The following is a 20,168-nucleotide window of genomic DNA, read 5'->3' on the forward strand; positions in this document are numbered from 1 at the left end:
TCTGGGGTTAATTCAAATTACGAACGTATGGAAGAAGGAAAAAATTAATGGAATTATAATTAAATAACCTTTCGTGTATAATCAGTGTCTCCAAACATGGCTTCAGTTTCATCTCATTAACAAAAATATTGATTTTAATAACATAATAAAAGAGGGCCAAATTACAGCGACTACAGAATCTTCCACTTGCCTCACCCTCCACTACAAAAATCGATACTTATTCGGTAAGATATGCAAATACCTCCAACTGTAGGGGCATATTTGCAAAGCATCCAATTTCGCGTAAAAATATCGCGAAATATTCGGCCCGGGTCCTTCCTATAAATACATGGCTCGAGTAAAGCTAGGTTTGCCAATTTGAAAAGCTAAACACGGGTTATAAGGAAAACGAAAACCCTCTCCTCTCCTCCTTCATTCGTCTTCTCTCTCTCGCTTTTTCTTTCTCCACTGGTGCTGCAATGGCGGTTTCTTCTAGAAAGTCGAGCGGGCCGGTTCTGAGGTCTCTCTCCCCTTCTGGGAGATTCTATGCCTCCTATTCTTCTTCTTCGTCTTCTTCTTCGTCGGCCTTTGCGTCGTCGACTTCGACTTTTTCCACCAGAAATGCCACTTCGTTTTTCCGTAGATCTACGTCTCCCACTCGCGTCAATCTTCAAGGTTCTTCTTCTCCGTCGGCGTCGTCTGTGCGGTTTTCACTCGATCGATCCATTTCTCCGAATCGGCCTCTCTCCGTTTTGACTCGTAGCAGTGGGAGTCAAGTAGTGAAGAGGCAGGGCAACCAGAAGAGGACCTGCATGTGCTCTCCGACCACGCATCCTGGTTCGTTCCGGTGTAGTCTCCACAAAGGCCATCCGTCGCAGCCTTCGACTCCTTACTCATCTAATCGCCTCAACGCTCGGAGATCGGCGATGACGAACTCTCTGGTCAGAATCGGAGGAGTTGAAGGCGATTTGGTGAAGCGGGCCTTGGCGTCTCTCATCCGGCCTTCGTCTCACAGTCAAAGGCGCCGAGCGGATTTCCGTCCGAGGCAAAGCAGGCTTTCAATCATGTCGAAAGCGGAGGATCTGTGATGGAGATTTTGGTACGTTGGCCAATATTCTCTGGTTTATTAATCTTTTTACCTCTTCTCTGAGTTTTCGACGACGAAGACGGCGGATTCCGACCACAGGTTCGACGCTATTGACGAACCTTAGCGTAAGGACACGGAAATGGAGACGAAGCATGGGAAATCGGATCTGGTTGCCTCTCCAGTGTACCTCGCTGCCCGGTGTTCATTAGAGAACCTATATAACTTTGTGTACATACAGAATATATATATATATGGAAGATATATACAGTTGCCACGGGATTGATAACAATTCGTGGAGCTTCTGAGCCCTAATTTTTCAACAATTTCAAAAATAACCTTAATTCACTCCTTAATAGGTTTAAATTTCTAACTATACATGCTTGGAATTTCAATAGGCATGTTCAAAATGATTTGCGTCTGCCTAATCGCTGAGCACTCAGTTCATTGTTATGTATGCTCCACTCGCTTCGTATTTTTTCCAGAGCGGCTGTGTTTGTCCGTTCGGCGTCGACCATCTCCTTCCTTCCGTTGTTGCCTTCTCCGTTCATCGTCGGCGTGAAATTAAAGCCAGAAATTTATTCACTCGTGCTACCGCTATCCGTTCCGTCAAGCATAGTGATTTCTCAAAGGTTAAGTAATTTCCATCTTTCTTCTTCTTCCCACCCACCCCCCCCCCCCCCCCCCCCTGTTTCTCTTTTGTTTGTTTTGTTCTCTGTAATTTCTGTTTGTTCTATGTACAGATTCATTTGCAGGTTGAAATGGAAGACACTGAACTGTGAATTTTGTGATTGGGAATTTAGGAGGAGATGCTTCAAATTTGGATGAAGTTCATTATGAACAAGGACAGTTGAACGTTGATGGAGATTTGACAAAAACTGAACAATTTTAATTGGAGTTAATTGGGATAGAATTCTGAAACCTGAGTTAATAAAATATAAAGTTAAGAATGAAAGAAATGGACAGAAGAAAATTGGAAAAATGGGAGATTGATGGTGGTTGGTTGGTTATTTGGTCAGACAGTGGAATGGATGGTTGAACTGTCAAAGTCCCAAATCGGTGGAAGGAAAGGACTGGCATTTGCTTATGAAATTTGAATATCAATCCGATTCTCTTATCGAAAGCTCACAAAAGTGGATATTTAGAAAATTAAACATAAGACGGCCTTTCGATTGAGAGTGTCCCTTTGAGAGGGGAAGGGCTGTCTGCGTATTAGGGGATAACGTTTTCTTTTTCTGAAACTTGGATATAATGATTAAAAACTGAACAGAAAAAAGGTTGAGATTGTAGATTAAAGTTTTGGCTAAACTACTCGTTTAATCTGGTCTTAGTACCCTTTTTAAGTGTTTAGGGCTTGAGAAAGTTGAATTTGGACATTGAAAATTTTCAAATCGAATAAAAAATGAAGTCCAAACTAGATGACTAAATTTTTTTGATGAGGAGCGATTCATAATCTTGAAATTGTTTGGGAGTTGAGTTAATTAATGCTGTGGAGAAAATGAAATTAAAAAAAAAAAAATATATATATATATATATATAATTGTTGTTCCGTGGCAAAAATTTATACTCAACTTGGAGGAGATGGGCTGACAAATTAGATAAATATTAAAGAAGAAGATAGAGTTGGGACTCGAAAATTGTTGAAAAATGAAGAGATAAGGTTATAAGGCACTGAAAATGAGTGGCATGTGGCCGTCTTCTTCTCTCGTAATCATTCATCATTCAAATGCTTATTAAATCACCTATTTTCAACTTTGGTTAAGACATTAGGTTACCCAAACACTTCAGAAATTAATCTACTCATCCTGATTTTTATTAGAACAATATCAAATGATTCGAGAGAGAAAGAAATAAAGAAAAAAGTGCCAAACCGAGCATAGCTCCCAAACATAAAGTTGTATTAAAAAAATAATAATAAATAAAGAAAAAGGGAAGGATATCAAATGATGCGGCTGCCTATGGTATTCATTTAATATAATGACGGTGCTTTCGTATAATTATGAAAATCTTAAATGTGATATTTGATAAGGATGGAATTGGAATAAAGCAAAGTCGGAGGACGTGAATGTCATTTGTGGGTAAATTCTCACCATTTTGGTTATTTAAACATTTTATTTCTGCTTTAATCATGGAATTAGAGACTCATTTACAGCACACATAATTTGATAAATGCTTAACTTTACACTTTACAGGCAGGATGATAAACAAATTGGATAAATATTAATTTTTTTATTTGATTTTAGTTAACCGTAAGCTTAGTGATGTACATGTCTAATTAACGAATTTCTACTTTAAAATTTTGCCATTCTTTAGTCTATCTAACACAAAATTACGGAGGCTTAAACTTCAAGCTGAGAGCGTCGTAGCTAAGTTTGAGAAGACGGGTTGGCCTATTTTATTTTAACTTTTTAAAGATAGATAGTCGGTATGGTCTCGAGACCACATTTCCATTTCAATCTTATTTTTGCACTTATAAGAGAGGCAGACAAAAATAGACATGATCACGTTATTTAATATTTTGTAGTGGTCATTTTGAGTTCAATTTGGTGAGGAAGAGGAGTAAGGACCACCAAATTCACCGACTTTGATCATTTGCTTTCAAAACTCTTATCCTTTTTTCTAGCCTACCAAATTATATTGCATGTGTGTGGCACTCCAATGCAATGGCTTCGAGGGATTGGCTCAATTTTAATGTGGGGTTACTTTCGATATATATTGGATAAGAGATGTTTCGGATGAATTTGTCTTTACAACAGTATCCAACTCATATTATTTTTTTTTGGGATTCAGAGAGAGAGAAGTAATGATTTTATATTTCTCCCTTTGCCATAATTTTGAAACCTAAAATTTTCATAGTTAAGAGATAAGGCTTTGTGAAGAGAGGGAACCCTATTAGAGAGGAGATATATTTTAGAAAGAAAGAAATGTAGCAAAGAGATAAAAGAGACATCTTTTATGATCGGTTTGGTTTCAAATTCTATAATTTTAAAAGATATGAAAATAGTTCTTATAAATTGTGTTTGGGCCGTGTATTTGGACTTTGATTGTCCACCCTTTAAGTGGGCTTGTGATTGAGAATCCAATTTCGAGGCCACTCTATGATACACGTAGAAGGCCTTGGGGCCCAACATATCTTCATTTAACTTCTTACAAAATTTCAGTAGACAACATTCTTTTAGTTGCATTGGTATTTTAATTCAAATACAAACATCGTAATAAAACCAAAAAAACTGACAAAATAAAAAATAAAAATTACGTAGGTTTCAAGTCATAAAACAAGGAAACCCATAATGAATGATAATCATCGTCCGTTTCTATTCTCTCCCTATTGCAGCGACAGCAAATTCTTGGGCTTCCATCTCGTCCATCCAGCGGCCCAGATACTCTTGGGCTCCGGCTCGACGGTATCAGCCTCATCATTTTCCCCTGCGGCGGCCCATTAAACTTCGGGCTCTTATTCGACGCCGCAACCCAATCCGATACTCTCCCATCCAGAGGCCCAGATGTTCTTGGGCTTCTCGAAAACATGGGCCGCTCTTTTCTATCCAGCGGCCCAGATAACTTCAGGCTCTTACAATTCGTCATCGCTTTCTCGTGACCTCTCCCATCCAACGGCCCCGAAAGCGACACGTTTTTCCTCCGTCGACTCGCCGGTTTCCGTTTCCAGACCTCCTCAACCTCCTGCTTCCGGCCGAGATTTTCGCTGTAACTCATCGTCTCCGGCGAAATGCCCGCCGTGCCTTCCCGGAAAACCGCCCTCTCCGGCTTGCCGTTACTCGGAACCAATTTTCTGATGCAGTTTCGGAGGCATTTTTTGGTTTTGGCGAATGCGGAGACGAGCGGGGCGGCGGCCGGAAATTTCTTGGCGGCCGGTTCTTCATTTTCGAGTTTGGCGAGCTTCAGAATCTCGAGCCTGTGTTTGGCGACGGAGACGCCGATTTTGTGGAGAAAATCGTGGTTGAAGCGGGGAATGTCTTCGGGTCGGATCCCATTTCGGGCGAAAAGGAGGCCGTATTCGTAGGTGTGGAGCGGGTCGAGTCCGGTTCGGGAGAGCCAAGAGAACCAGTCCATGGGAGGAGGAGGATGAAGCTTTTGAAATGGGTTATGGCCTTAAAAGAACGTTTCTGAGACTGAAATTTATAGAGAGAGAAGGAAGAAGAAGAAGAAGAAGAAGAAGAAGAAGAGAGAGAGAAGCTGTTGCTTTCGGTATTGGATCAATTATTTCTGTTAATTTTGGAATTTTATTGAGGACTGAAATGACCATTATGCCCTCCAATAAATAATTTTTTGTTGGAACAATTACTAAATCACCAATGCTAATGAATTATTTGAAACATTTTTTTGTTTGTTGATTTAGAGAGAGATGGCATGAACAAGAAAACTGTTGAACAACCACGAGAGAGCCAAATTGATGACCTTTTTTTTCTCTTGTTTATACATTATTAGTTTCTCTTTTTTTTTTTCGCCCTTTGTTAATAATGCTTAAGGTATTTATAGTCAGATAAAAGTTTTATCATTTTTTCAACTCAATTTTTGTCTCTGTACTCTTAGCTTTCACAAAGTCCAATTTAGTGTTTTATTTTCAATTTAGACCTTGTACTAAAATCGACCATTTGATACATATTTTTTAAATCCTAACCGAACTAAAATTTATTTGTCTATTTTAATTAGTTATGTGTGTTGAGAACATGGGTTTGAGTAGGTGTGGTCCAATGAGGTAAGTGGTTGGTTTTTGGTAGGGTAGGGGTTGCATGTGGGAGGATACTCACAAGAAAGGAATGGGTGGAGAGTCTTTTAATGTATAGTTTTGGTTTAGTGTATATATTTTGTTTGATGAAGTCAGAGATGTTATTATTGGGTATTCCCATTTCCATTTGTTCAACTTTAGAGTTTACACACACCCACACAACACAATAAAGACCTCACCCCTTTTAACACTCCATAAATACCAATTCAAACCTAACTTTTTCTTTCAATCTCATCCCTCTACTTATTTATTGCTCCAATCAAAGTTTTCAACTACAATTGAATGCCTTTATTTGTGTTCACTTTTTCAAAAAGAAGATACAAGTAAGACAAAAAAAAAATGAATATTTGATGGATCGTCCCCTTTCAAATAATGTATTAAAGCGATGAATATTAATATTCACGATGTTCCATTTCAAAACCAGTTGACAATGAGAGGAGTAGCCCGTATTTATTATAAACTATTGTAAGGTTCCTTTTCTTTTCAAGGTGGGATCCTTAACAATGAAATCTTATCTTTACCCATAAATTCAATCTTTTGTATAATTTAGTGGTAGCTTGATACAATATCAAAATTGCAATGTTCTTAGCTAATATTTGATAATTTACTTATTGGATCTCGCACATGTTAATTTTCTAGACCCGACTAGCGAGAACCAAGTGTTAAATGAGGAGTTATAACTTGTAAAGATAGAGTCATTAGTTAAAATGAGTTTTCTGAATGACATGATGTGTGTATAGCAAACAAAAGTTCACCAATCCAAAGTTGGGGGAGTTTATCTATAATGAGTTGATCATAATCATGCCATGAATTTGAGTCGAGCGGGTTAAATATGTTGTGTTGTTATATTCAAGTCGACACATGGAGCCCATGAGTTAGAGCAATGCATGCTCATGATTGGTTTAACAATAATAACACATCATAAAAACAAGAGTTATGTATGCTTGTTTGAATCTACGATCTCTTAAAAAAGATATCTTGATTACTAAGTTCTAATTTGCACAAACGATCACATCTAGCCAACAAACACGAACAATCTAAATTATTTTCTTAACCATGCATTATTAATGACTAATAAATATTAGATATCTAGAGTAAGTTGTTTTACTTACTATAACAAAGTTTTGCATTTTTCTCTCCTTTTCTTTATTTGTGTATTTCCCATTAATTGAAGAGCCAATCACGGAAAATAATTTTTGGGTTGTTAGGAAAAATTAAATGTTAGAGATTTAATTAATACTACTTATTAAATTAAGTAACCTACTCCCACATTGCTGATATTAAGGGCCGCGATGCTGCAAATCTTGGGTAGTATTTGAGGCTCTAAAATGGCTACTTTTAAATAATTTAATTCAATTCAATTAAATCTTTTTGAAAAGTAATTCAATTAAATTCTTAATTATACACCTAGGAAATAAATTAAGACAAAACAACTTAACAACCAACCTTACATAGAGCGTTGTAATAAAGGTATAAAACCTACTACCATATAGGGGTAAAAGAATATTTAGAATAATAGGAATTAATTACAATAAACCTTTTTTTTTTCATCAAAGTCAAACTTTGAGTTCTCTTTGCCCTTTTTTTGGGTTCCTGTTTAATGAAAGTGAAACAAGTTGTCTCTTGCACCGAACTCTTGGGTTGTTAAATCTATCTTTGAATTTTAGTATAGTGGAAAAGTCTAAAATCTTGTCACAAAAATGAGTGGAAATATAGATAGAATTATCGAAACCTATGGAAGATAAAGGTTTGGAACTATTATCTGATTAGAAGTTTTTCGATCGGGTCAGTTCGTCTAATGAAAGTTGCTCTATTGTACCCATATTTACAACGATAACTTTGATGTTAATCGGTCAATACGAGACGGGATAAAGGAACACATTGAGAGCAAACCATATGGAAGCAAAGCAAAGGGCCTGTTTTTGGCATCTAAAACATAATACATATGGAAGCAACAAAAAAAAGAGGTAGTGATTGATGGAGCAGCAACCTAACAAACAACTAATAGCTACTTGAATTATAGAAATCCCATTATATGTGATAGACTGAGAAAATAATTGCAATTAGAGAGGTGGTGGTTGGATCATAGCCTCAATCTATGATGTGCCATTGAAGCATGAAAGAAAAAACAAAATAAAATTATTAGGCTCATTTGGCAACATTTCTGTTTCTTGTTTCCTCGTTTCTGGGACATTTCCAAAATTGTATAGAAATTTTGGAAACATCCAAAATAAGTTTCTTCTTACTTGCTTTCATTTCTAATTTGTTCCAAAATATAAATAAACAAATTATTTTATCATACTTGAATTCTTGGATGTTGGGACATGTAAAAAAACGAGAACATTACCAAATGAGCCCTTAAATTTTGTTTACAAGCAGAGAAGGCAATTTGATGGCACATGCTTTGGCAAAAGCTGTTGTGGAGATTGTGGATAGCACACATGTGGCAGACATCTAAGTGGGTACACTAGTAAAATTGTAGCATACAAAATATAATTTAAGGTTTGTTTGAGAAGTGTGTCCAAAAATAGCTTCTCTTTTTTTTTTGGGAACTTTTAAAGGGGGTACATGGGAGAGAAATAGGGGTGGAAAATGGATATCTCTGAGATAACTATGATGTTTTGTCATTGACTCAAATAATAGTCTTTCAATCGTTATTATTGTGGCAAAAGCAAGCTACAGATGAGTTTACCAATAAAAACTAAATGCTTTCCCCCTACAATTAAGTTGGACCATTGGCGAATACAATAAATTCCATAAAACGACTGCCATACCTGTCAGTAGCTTTCAGGTTGACCTATGTTCAAATCTGACCAAAGCATTTGAAAAATTCCACGCGGGTGTTTTACGTTGTGGGGCTTGAAAATCGATCGATCGATCAATCCCCACGAGCAACTGTATAATTTGAATTTGAAGAAAGAATCCAAATCTACAGAGGAATACCTGCTTTCGTAAGGTTAGATTGGTTGATAAAACTTCTATGATATAAATATTCACATTACTCTTCAGAATCATTTTTTGGATATTTGATGTCTGTAACCATGACAATCTGATCTTCTACTTCTTCACTCTGCTCTGTTTCCTTGTAATCATCAGGGACCACGTTGCAGTTAATGGTGTACCACACTGGTCTCTCTTCCTGGAATAATCTGTCCGTTCAAAACAAAAAGTATTGGATATGAGAAATGGAAACAATATCTATCAATCAGATTGACATCTTGGTATTGAACTCTTTTTAAGTTCATTGCTAGTTTGCTGTCTCCTATTGGTTTGCTCGTGCACGATTTTTTACTCAATTGGTCTCGCTGAAACATGGTGTCATTTAAAGTTGGTTGTGTCTTAGGTAACGCTGTCAATGAAATGTAATAACTGGCAGCTTTGTAGATATTCTAAACGATTTCTCCGAGCAGGGTTCTCCTTTTCTTGATTCCCCATTCACAATCTTATGACGGTACACTTGATTTCCTACTGGTTATATTTTTGCCAAGAATTGAGAAAAATGTATGTGTTTGTTGTAGGTGAAAGATAATAGAGAGAGAGGGAGCGATTTACGGATGCTTGCAGAGCGTCGGGCATCTCACGGTAAGTGCATACTTGCATGTTGATAGTTCTGTGAGAGAATTAATCATGGCTCTGGGCTCCGAGCAAACAAATCTTACCTGCAATGAGATTAAGAATCAATATCAATAACGGGGAAAAAGGAAAAGAAAAAAAAATGATACAGTAAATTATTAATCACTTTGTACCTCAGTTTCTCGTGGCTGATTTGTGAGATCGCACATGGTTCCATTTGTGTAATGATGGGCATGATACCTGAGTGAGTCATGTAGATCGATAGTTAGTTTGAGAAAATAAGATTAGCTGAAAAAAGTCTTGCGAACTATACAAGGATCTTATATGGTGTAGGACTTCTCGGACTACCTCAAGGAAGCACCAATCTTACTCTTGCACTGTTGTTAATTTGGCTCAACAGTAAAGCTAATATGACAAATAATTCTTTATTTATTCCCTTTCTTACTACGGAATTTCTTCTATATACCATTAAAGACTTCACATATTCTTAATTTTAAGTAATGGGAAGGTTAATATACTTAAACTCAGGCTTTCCTGCTATATTACAAAGACTATAGCATCCAAACACTCAATTCATACGAGTTCTTATTTCCTATTTAAGTGTGAATTTCATATTTGGCACATATAATAATTGACTGTGAAAGAAACTCAAAGGCAACCCCATAGTAGAATGCGGATGAAAACTCATAAAAGTTTCTGCTTCAATGTATGCCTCCAACTTACAACTTTTGAGAAGTGGTAGAACTAGAAAATTACAAGCTTTAGTGTTTGGAGGCCGTCTTAGCTTATTAATTAAAGTATGTTCATAACTTCTTAACTGGTTAGTAATGAAAATAAAATCACACCTTTGGGATGCATCTTTTGAGCGAGGATCCTTCAAAGTCGATATATCAGAGAGATTCTGGTTGAGATTAGCAGTTGCATCTGCATCATAGACACCTAATACAAACTGCTGGACTATCTGCAGACCAAAACGACAGAAACTTCAAAGTCTTTATTACTTAACTGTTTACTATTGGATCCTTATAGATGGCATGCATCATTGAACGTCTTTAATTAAGCAAAAACCCTGACAGTTGCCCTCCTTTTCAATTCGAGCCAATATCTTATTATGAATAATTCTGACAACTTCCAAGGGAAAAGGGGCATTCACCTATTACAGAGATGATGCAACTTGATTTTTTTTTTCCTTCTATTATTTTTAACACTCTCCGTCTTAGTACTAAGACTCATAATTTGGGGTTAAAAAAACAGTTCCCCATTTTAAGCACAGATATTATAAAATCACATATAGAATGCATTAGAAGGCACTAGAAAAGACTACCTCATCATCCTCCAAATGAAATTGTCGTAGCATCTTCTGGTAACAGAATTCATATGTCCACCATCCCTCTTGCTGCAAAAGGAAGTTAATAATTCAAGACCAACATGTCAATTATTCTTTACGTAATCATCATCATCTGTTCTATCTAATATTGCATATATCTTACCACGAACAACCCTACTTTTAAATAGCTCAATAAAGGCACCCCATCTCATGGGAGGCAAGGCAACCTCAAAGCACACACTTCAGTTGCATTTAAATGTATCAGCTACTTATAAGTTATAATATATAAATAAATTTTAGATTATAATTATATTTTTTAAAAATTAAAAATTAAGGAAGAAAAGGTCCTGATTTCTTTAACTTATGGCTGGGATGCCTGATTTCTGAAGGCACGCGCATTCAAAAACGCTGCTCACAATATATGATTTTAAAATGTAGAAAATATATTCATCAGATGCCTGCAAAGCAATATTTAACGATAGATCCTAACCCTGACAAAGCATTGCTCTTTTAATGCTTCAAGCAGCTCATCTGGAGTTTTCAATTTGACTTGCTTCTCAGATTCCACAATCATACTACTCATGTTCATCTGAACAGCTGGCTTTCCAGTCTTGGACTTCTCCACCTTAGGCAAGAAACATAAGTAATTCTTTCCATTTTTATTGGGCATAAAGACAGATTCCTGGTCGTCGTCCTGCAAAATCACAACAACATGGTAAGTTCAGATTACATGCCTTTCTATTCTTGAATTCTGAAGACAGATATTCATATCATACAGTGTAGGGAACGAAGATTATGTATGAAGTCAACAATAAGAAAAAGAGTATCGTAACTTGTAAGGCAGTAGGGCATGCAAATGAAAATGTAGTTTTCCCTAGACATCTGAGTACAGATCACAGGCTCAATGTCTCAAATCTTCAATTTGATAGAGAACATTAAACCAATAAAATTTTATGCAAGGAGAAGGTGCATTTAGTTCACACTTACATTTGCAGCACAATTGAGCACATACAATGACGTAATCATCCAAGCATCTAAGCAATACAATGCACACAGAGTCCACCTTCCCATGTCCTCTTCCATATCATCTTAATGAAAAAATGACATGTAGCATCCATCTAAGAGGTTCCCGGAGTTCAGGAAATCACATGCATACCAAATATTTAAATTTCTCAGTACCAAAAGGATGAAACTATAATTTTACTTTGCTTCAGAATTTGGTGCCATGAATCACCATAACACAGAAAATTTCTCCTTATTTATTTATTTAATCATGTCGAGTAATCAACTACCAATTTTCAAACTCCTTCCTCAGAGGAAGAACCCAACTAATGAATCTATTTCAAAGAGTGGAAAATGAAATTAGGCCAACAGAGAAAACATATGATGATAAATTCAAAAAAGGAGACAACAAAGTAAGATAACTAGAGATTGATTAATGAAAATGAGGAGAAATGGCCGCAACAATTCATCTTTCACTTTGTAAAGCTGTACTATACTACTATATGCTGGGTTGATTGAGAATATCGAAACAAAGTTAAACTACACACCAACCTAACAAGAGAGAGGGAGGGAAAAAATGGCTAACACCCAAAACATCCCCATTTTATTACATCATATAAGCAAATAAGATCTTATTAATATCAAGAATCAACGACTAAGTCTATTATGAAGCTTACCGGATGGTAAGGAGAATCTTCTGGATGGAATTCAATATTGTATTTTGGCCCACGAGAGTTGCGACTAAATGTACCACCTGCGAACCATCAATCAGAAACAAGTGAGAAATGTATAAGATGGCACACCGCACTACAATTTGAGGCCTCAAGTTTTCATGATGTGTGGCAAACCAAATGTTAAACAACCTATGAAATACCGGTCCCTGGTAGGACAAAATCCTACGATTTAGATTCCAGAATTCGCCAATTCAAACATGCCAGACATATGTTATCCAAGGAACTACTCAAAATGAGTTTGAGAGTTAAGTTTAGAAACTGCCTTCTACTTTTGAAAGGGAAAAAAACTATTGAAAACATGTTTGGTTAACTGTTAATAGAAAAGTGTTATATCTTAATTTTTTCTCTGAACAATGGAAAATTAATCCCTCCAACATCAAGGCAATCACAACTCCATAACACGACTGTTTTGCAAAACAAATTGCAATGAGCCTTTAATTGTTCTAACATAAGTTAGAAAGGACCCCCCACCAGCCACATTCACTTCCAGAATCTAAGAGGCGTGACTTCAATCAATCAGAAGCAAAAGACTCCAATCTTAACAAAGAAAGATAGTCTGAAAATATATTTCTAAATACTGACTTCAAACAGAAATTAATTAAATGAAAGCACGAACGCGTCATTCGAGATTGCATGCGAAAGCAGAGATTCATTCCGCAACTTGTCCTGGAAAAGTTTCAGAAATAGAGAATGAGGAGAAGAATTTCACCTAGTTGAGCTGGGAAGATCTGGTCAGCCAATGAGAAGTGGCAAAAATTAGCAGCTAAAAGAATCAGCAACAGAAATTTCCCCATTTTTGTCTCCTCAAACGAACGTAGAATTGGGAAAACGAGAGCAGCAAAGTGGAAGGGGAGCTATGTTTTCAGCTGGGAGCGGGAGGACGACGGCGATGACGAAGGGAAGAAGAAAGTGGCGTCTTCGTAACTCGTAAGCCGGCGTTACGGCGTCGTATTGACAGCGTGCACTTCCACGAAAGCCTGGCCAATGTATTCTTGCCACGTCATGGAAACAGTATTATATTGACCTTTTAACAAAAATGGGTTGGGCCGGGTGCTTAATGGATCCAATATGAATATGTTTCTTCATTTTGATTGGGTTTCGTTTATGGGCCATGCGCTGGCTCACCTCTCTTTTGGTAAGTGAATTTTGGGCTTTTTGCCCTACGTATATTGTTATTTAGGGTCTATTTGAGAAAAAGTACTACTAAATCCATTAAATGAATATCTATTTGACAGGATTTTTTCAAAAATTATTTTTCGAATTCTCTAATTCAAATAGCGAAAATTTTAAAAGTATTTTTTTTATCCTATCATTATTTTCAAATTTTGAATCCAAAATTTTAAAATGTAGAATTATATTTAAAATGATAAAAAATCTGATAAATATATCATTTCATATTATAAATTTATTTCATTTTTTATTAGAATTAAAACATGTAGAATATAATATATTATAAATTATATAATAATGTAAAAGGTTAATTCTAAACAAATTTGCAAGTTAATAAATTAATTGATAATATTTTATATTAAACTAAATATTTAGTAGTTACCTACCGATATATTACCAACGAATCTTGATTATTAATTTTTAAAAATTGAAACACATCTACCACCAAACACATATTTGAAAATATAGAATACAATTCCATTTTCATCGAACACTAATCAAACACATTTTACATTCTAAACAATTTTTAAAATTAGTTCCACCACTTATTTTAGTTTAAGGATTAATTCGATAAAATTGAAAATGTAAGCATCATTTTGAAGCAACTTGAGATTTTGAGGGTAGTTTAAACATCTTTAAAAACTAGAAAGAAAAAACTTGTAATTTGAAATAAAAAGATAAAATATAGTTTAGTTTTATAGACACGGAAGATGTGACGAGAGGAGGAGGTGACTTAGGATGCAAGGCAAGCGAGCGGCATGGGCGGTTGAGGGAAAGACGCCTAAAAAGGGTAAAGCCATCGGTCTCACGAGCGGCAGCGGATGGTGGTGTCAGGTGCGGTGGGGCGTGCCGTGTCCGTGTTCGTGTGCGCACCAACTGTTTTCAACTGGGCCGGAAGTGGCCGTCAAGAGTAGGCCCATTATAGTTCGTTGTGATTTCGCACATGCCAATGCCATTTTCTGACGACGTGGCCACCACTGAATGGCCGACATACGACGGTGGGTCATCCCAAAAGCCTGCTTCCCCACCCCTCTTTGTCCGCATCTTTCAACTTTTCTTTTACTTTTTTTATTAACATTTGAAAATATTTACTGAAACAATATATATATGTATATTACAAAATAAAATTAAAAAAAAAAGAAGAAGAAGAAGAAATCTCTCTCCATAACAAGAATTTATATTCATATTTATAAGAAATGACAAAACTCTTCATGGCATAATTAATTTAAGTTTTTTATGTGTTTTATTTGATTTTGATTTAAATTATGTTATTTTTGTAAGCTGCTATATTAAATTTGAAGAAAAAAACGAGAATATCATCAAATCAATAAAAAAAAAGGGAAAGAAAAATGAGACGCTAACAAATTTCCGACTTTCAATTTTTGTTTCATGGTTTAATTCTAAAATTTTTCAAACTGCTAAATTTCTCTTGAAGAATTGGACATTTTTATAAAATTTTTTCATTCAATACACCATCATATCAAACTTCCCGAATTCTTTGAAATTTTTATCGGTTCATATTGTTTATCAAATATTTTTCTTTATTTGGAACTCAAAATTTCGTTAAACTTTCTATTATCTAATTACAATAAAATATTTTAAAATAACAAAATTATATAACTCTGGATCCTTTTTTTTCCCCTTAAAAGCATATCATATGACTTTTCACGTAGCTTTTAGCACATGTGAAAAGTAAGCTTGGTGAAGTTTTAAATCCAAAAAGAAAACCTTGGTCAAGTTTTACAGGCTAAGTATTTTATTTGTTTTTATTTTATTTTATATTTTCACGTCTCTCCTACTTATTTATTACAAAATATACTACTAAATCTTTTTTTCAGGCACAATTTTAAAATTAAACTCTCAAAACGGAAAAAGAAAAGAAACTTGTACTTTTTTTTACAACAAACGTGAGGGATTGTACCTCCGACCTTAAAATCTTGTGCCAATAGAATGTAGATCATCGCCGTTCTCAACCAAACTCATGTTAACCTTTATTTCAAAACCTTGTGAAATTAGGAGTAAAGCATCTCAAAGTCAATGCATCTCGTTGGTTATTCAAAGTCATTTATCGTGGAACAATATATATTATGATCAGTTTTATAATGTTCCCATTTTTTTCCAATTATATTAAAAAATCTAAACCTCTAACAAATTATTTATGAAAAACAATTTTATTGGTTGGGGTCATGCAACTCTATTTTTTAAACAAAAAGAAATAGGAATAAGAAATAGGAATATTACCAAACAAGCCTCCCTAGGCACAATTTTTATTTTATTATTATTTGTTTTTTAGTTCAAGGATTCCTCTATTTTTTATTTTTTATAAGTTGCTATATTATATTATTATATAATTAGTAACCAACACCTATGGTTCTTACTTAGAATAGAACGGGCGTAACCCAAAAGACTTGGAATTCACGGCAACTAACGGGCCCACATAAATTGGGCTTTCCGGTAAAATGGCAACCTGTATAACCGTAATTTAATTCATGAATTAAAAAAAATAAATTAAAGGAAAAAATTCATAATAAAAATTATTATCAGCTTTTGTACAGATTTTTGTGGCGTCCACGACAAGTTCTTGGAAATCTTACTCATTACAAAAGTACAAACGGATTCTACCTCTACGGTTGGTTTTCTTCCATTTTCCTGCTAATATTCCGCCTCCGTCAAAAAAAAAAAAAAAAAATTCTCGCTGTTTCTCGCTGTTTCTCCCCTGGTTTCTCTGGATAAGTTTCCGATTCTCTCAGAGGTTGACAAATTTCCCAGATAAGTTTATATTCCTAGTTCTGCATTTCTCAAGAAAAATTCGATTGTAATTGAAGTCTGCTTCTGCATGATAGATATTTGTTAGCTCAACCCGTTGGCTTCTTTCTTTCTGAATTGGAATTTTTAATTCTTGAATGAATGATAAAAATTCCGATTCGGAGAGAGCAAACTATTGGAAACCAGCTTTAGAATGCTGAATTCATAATTGGAAGCCCCTATTTGAGTTTCAAGGGGAAATTGAGAACCGTTCTAACCTTCTTACGTCGGTTCACCAGAAATTTGGGGATTCATCGGCAATTTGATCCTGAGTTTTGTGGTTTTTTGTCTGTTTTATGTTTGATATTCGAGTACTCCTGCTATATTCGACTACGGGGAATTTGTTTCGGTAGACTTTAGGCAACTGTTACTTACAAATTCATATGTACTGTGTTGAATTTTCTTGAGGGGTTTGATTCTCTTCCTCTGTGACTAGTTTATTATAGTTGGTTTGGATTTGTTCGCTTGTGTTCGGTTTGAAGTGTGGTTGTATAAAGTAAATCTTTTCCTCGATTGTTGGTTCTTCAAATAGTTTTCTTTTTGATGGGGAAGCAAAGTGGGAAGAAGAAGAAGCAGATTGGTGATAAGTTCCGTGAGGCGATTTCAAAACAACGCCAAGGTGGAGATAGTAGTCTAAGAAGTTATGACAAAGACAATTCTATTTTCATTATTATGTCTCAGGCTTTAAAGGAAGAGGGCAATAAACTGTTTCAGTCTAGAGATCTTGAAGGAGCAATGTTTAAATATGAAAAGGCCCTCAAATTACTTCCAAAAAATCATATAGATGTATCCTATCTTCGGAGTAACATGGCGGCATGCTATATGCAGATGGGGCTTAGTGAGTATCCCCGAGCGATTCACGAGTGTAATTTGGCTCTTGAAGTTACACCGAAGTACAGTAAAGCATTGTTGAAGCGGGCAAGATGTTACGAGGCTTTGCATAGGCTGGACTTGGCTCTAAGGGATGTTAATACAGTTTTAAACATGGAGCCAAAAAATATCATGGCCTTAGAAATATCAGATAGAGTAACAAAGGCACTTGAGATGAAAAAATCAAATGAAGACGATGCCGAGATCCAGCTGCCTCTTGATTTTGTTGAACTGCCTTCTCCAGTGTTGCCGCAAAAAATACATAAAGAAAAGAACAGGAAGAAGAAGAACCAAAAGACTAAGGAAACCATTGGTGAGAAGAAGACTGATGAAACAGTGGAGGAGGAGAAGGCTGATGAAATAAAAGTGAGGGAGAAGGAGACTGATGAAATAATAGTGAGAGATAAGGAGGCTGATGAGATAACAGTTAGGGAGAAGAAAGCTGATGAAATAATAGCAGGGGAGAAGAGGGCTGATGAAACAGTGGAGGAGAAGAAGGCTGAGGATAAACTAGTTGTGGAGGAGAAAATCAGAAGGACACATGAGGAAACACCTATGAAAGCTGTGAAATTGGTGTTTGGAGAAGATATCCGATGGGCTCAATTGCCCATTGACTGCACTCTACTTCGACTCAGGGAGGTTATACGTGATCGTTTCCCAACCTGCAGGGCAGTCCTTATCAAGTACAGGGATGAAGAAGGTGATTTGGTAACAATAACTACCAATGAAGAATTGCGATTGGCTGAAGCAACTACTGAGTCACAGGGTTCTGTTAGATTTTATATATTTGAAGTTAATCCAGAGCAAGATCCATTCTACGGCAGGTTTAAGAATGATGAGGTTGAGAAGTGTAAAGTTGAACAAAATAGCATGTTTGAGAATGGTCATGTATTGAGAGGAAAAGAGATAATGATGTCATCTTGCATTGACGACTGGATAGTACAATTTGCTCAGTTATTTATAAACCACGTAGGATTTGAATCTGGCTCATACTTGGATCTCCAAGAACTTGGGATGAAGCTTTATTCTGAGGCTATGGAAGAGACAGTAACAAGTGAAGAAGCTCAAGGTCTTTTTGAAATAGCAGCAGAGAAGTTTCACGAGATGGCAGCTTTAGCAATGTTCTACTGGGGAAATGTTATCATGTCAAGGGCGAGGAAGAAGGTCTACTTCACAGACAGTGCTTCAAAAGCACCTGTGTTTGAACAGATAAAAGCTGCATATGACTGGGTTAAGAAGGAATATGTTGAAGCGGGACAGAAATATCAAATAGCGGTTGAAATCAAACCAGACTTTTATGAAGGCTATCTAGCTCTAGGGCAGCAACAGTTTGAGCAGGCAAAACTTTCTTGGCAGTATGCAGTTAGCAGCAATGTTGATCTGAAAACATGGCCTTGTACCGAGGTTCTGCAACTTTATAACAATGCTGAGGACAACATGGAAACGGGCATGAAGATATGGGAGGAATGGGAAGAGCAGCGTGCTAGTGAACTCTCTAAATCGAGCAACGTTAAAACCCAGTTGCAGAAGATGGGGTTGGATGGGCTGATTAAGGATATATCAGCTGATGAGGCTGCAGAACAGGCTAAAAATATGAGGTCTCATATAAACCTCTTATGGGGTACCATGCTATATGAGCGATCAATATTGGAGTTTAAGCTGGGGCTACCAGTGTGGCATGAATGTCTGGAAGTTGCAGTTGAAAAATTTGAGCTTGCTGGAGCTTCTGCAACCGATATCGCTGTTATGATAAAGAATCACTGTTCAAGCAACAATGCACATGAAGGTACAGTTATTTTTTACTTATTTTTTTCTCAATTTTTCACGTGTCTCTATTCTGTGGAAAATGTTTTGCTTATTTCCTCAAATTACAGGTCTTGGTTTCAAAATTGACGAGATAGTACAGGCATGGAACGAGATGTATGAAGCTAGAAAGTTGCTAACCGGAGTTCCCTCATTCCGATTAGAGCCGTTATTTCGGAGGAGGGTCTCAAAAATCTACCACATCTTGGAAGAAGCATGACTACAGCATTTGTTTCAGGTTCTTTTCTTTAGACAGACTAGGAGGAACAGAGTCAGTTTTGCTTCTCCATGCGATGAAGCTGAAAACAAGCATTATAGGTAACTTCCACTCATGAAAAGAAATATATTATAACTGCTCAAATGTTTAAGCTTATCAACTTATGAAAAATAAAGAAGTATATTTCTTCACAAGATATCCGAAAGATTAATTGCATCACTGTAACAATGGCTAGCTCATGTTTTGTTGAACAGGTTTCTTTTCTTCATTCATGGTACAGTTCTACCTTGCTTCCTAAGAAGAATTAAAGACGGAGTGTTGATTTCTGTTGTTATTATGCATTCTTTCTCAATAGCCAATACAGTGTTCTTCTATCCATCTTAAATTTGGGGACAAGATGAAATTGCAGAAACTTCCATTTTAGTTAGTTCCTGCCTTCTCCTTTTCACCCTCTTGTCTCCTATAGTAGTGTTCATGTTTAAGCTCACATTTATTGATTGTCAGTTCAAGTCTCCTAGCAAACAAATTCTTTCATTGTTTCTCATCCTGGTTTGTAATTTATGGTGTAATAGACATTTATTTTGTAATCTTAGTGGTTGTATATGTATATTCATTTAAAAATTTTATTAACTTCCATCTGAAAGAACCATTTTATATTTTGTGTTTGGCCTGTGTATATAGTTTTTTCCCCTTGCTTTGTCCTTGCTTTGAATACGTGAGTTGCTCCGGTGGTTTGGAATTAAAAATTTACAAACTCTATTTTTTCTTTTATCATTTCGTTTCAACAAATGTGGATGCGGAGGTTTGAACCTCTAACCTCAAGAGAAGAAAACAAACCTCCAACCTCAAGAGAAGAA

At 36.0% G+C, this 20,168-nt stretch overlaps 4 protein-coding genes across 5 annotated transcripts; 2 read left to right on the plus strand and 2 right to left on the minus strand.

Annotated features, from left to right (window-relative positions):
• Positions 1-336: 336 nt before the first annotated feature.
• On the plus strand, positions 337-2,499 carry LOC111007469 (uncharacterized). 2 transcript variants are annotated; one of them, XM_088125664.1, is made up of 3 exons: positions 337-1,078; positions 1,462-1,695; positions 1,807-2,499. In XM_088125664.1, the coding sequence occupies exon 1, from the start codon at positions 459-461 to the stop codon at positions 1,065-1,067; it is 609 nt and encodes a 202-aa protein (XP_087981790.1). In that variant the 5' UTR covers positions 337-458; the 3' UTR covers positions 1,068-1,078; positions 1,462-1,695; positions 1,807-2,499. The 2 variants fall into 2 exon arrangements, with proteins under 2 accessions (XP_087981790.1, XP_087981791.1); XM_088125665.1 differs by having other exon boundaries at positions 1,549-1,695.
• Positions 2,500-4,165: 1,666 nt separating this feature from the next.
• LOC111006885 (sterile alpha motif (SAM) domain protein) lies at positions 4,166-5,242 on the minus strand. Its single transcript, XM_022278981.2, has one exon. It carries the CDS (start codon positions 5,132-5,134, stop codon positions 4,316-4,318), a length of 819 nt encoding a protein of 272 aa, XP_022134673.1. The 5' UTR covers positions 5,135-5,242; the 3' UTR covers positions 4,166-4,315.
• A 3,167-nt stretch (positions 5,243-8,409) lies between these two features.
• On the minus strand, positions 8,410-13,371 carry OS9 (ER lectin-like protein). The gene is made up of 8 exons (XM_022279813.2): positions 13,156-13,371; positions 12,390-12,466; positions 11,201-11,404; positions 10,708-10,779; positions 10,229-10,344; positions 9,557-9,623; positions 9,363-9,469; positions 8,410-8,959 (listed from the first exon to the last, which is right to left on the minus strand). The coding sequence occupies exons 1-8, from the start codon at positions 13,238-13,240 to the stop codon at positions 8,809-8,811; spliced, it is 879 nt and encodes a 292-aa protein (XP_022135505.1). The 5' UTR covers positions 13,241-13,371; the 3' UTR covers positions 8,410-8,808.
• A 2,819-nt stretch (positions 13,372-16,190) lies between these two features.
• On the plus strand, positions 16,191-19,967 carry LOC111007136 (protein PHOX1). The gene is made up of 3 exons (XM_022279359.2): positions 16,191-19,077; positions 19,166-19,412; positions 19,566-19,967. Exons 1-2 carry the CDS (start codon positions 16,965-16,967, stop codon positions 19,312-19,314), a joined length of 2,262 nt encoding a protein of 753 aa, XP_022135051.1. The 5' UTR covers positions 16,191-16,964; the 3' UTR covers positions 19,315-19,412; positions 19,566-19,967.
• Positions 19,968-20,168: the final 201 nt, after the last annotated feature.

Source organism: Momordica charantia (genome assembly GCF_013281855.1).
Source record: "Momordica charantia cultivar OHB3-1 chromosome 6 unlocalized genomic scaffold, Mcharantia_2.0 BLBB01000006.1, whole genome shotgun sequence".
NCBI lineage: Eukaryota > Viridiplantae > Streptophyta > Magnoliopsida > Cucurbitales > Cucurbitaceae > Momordica > Momordica charantia.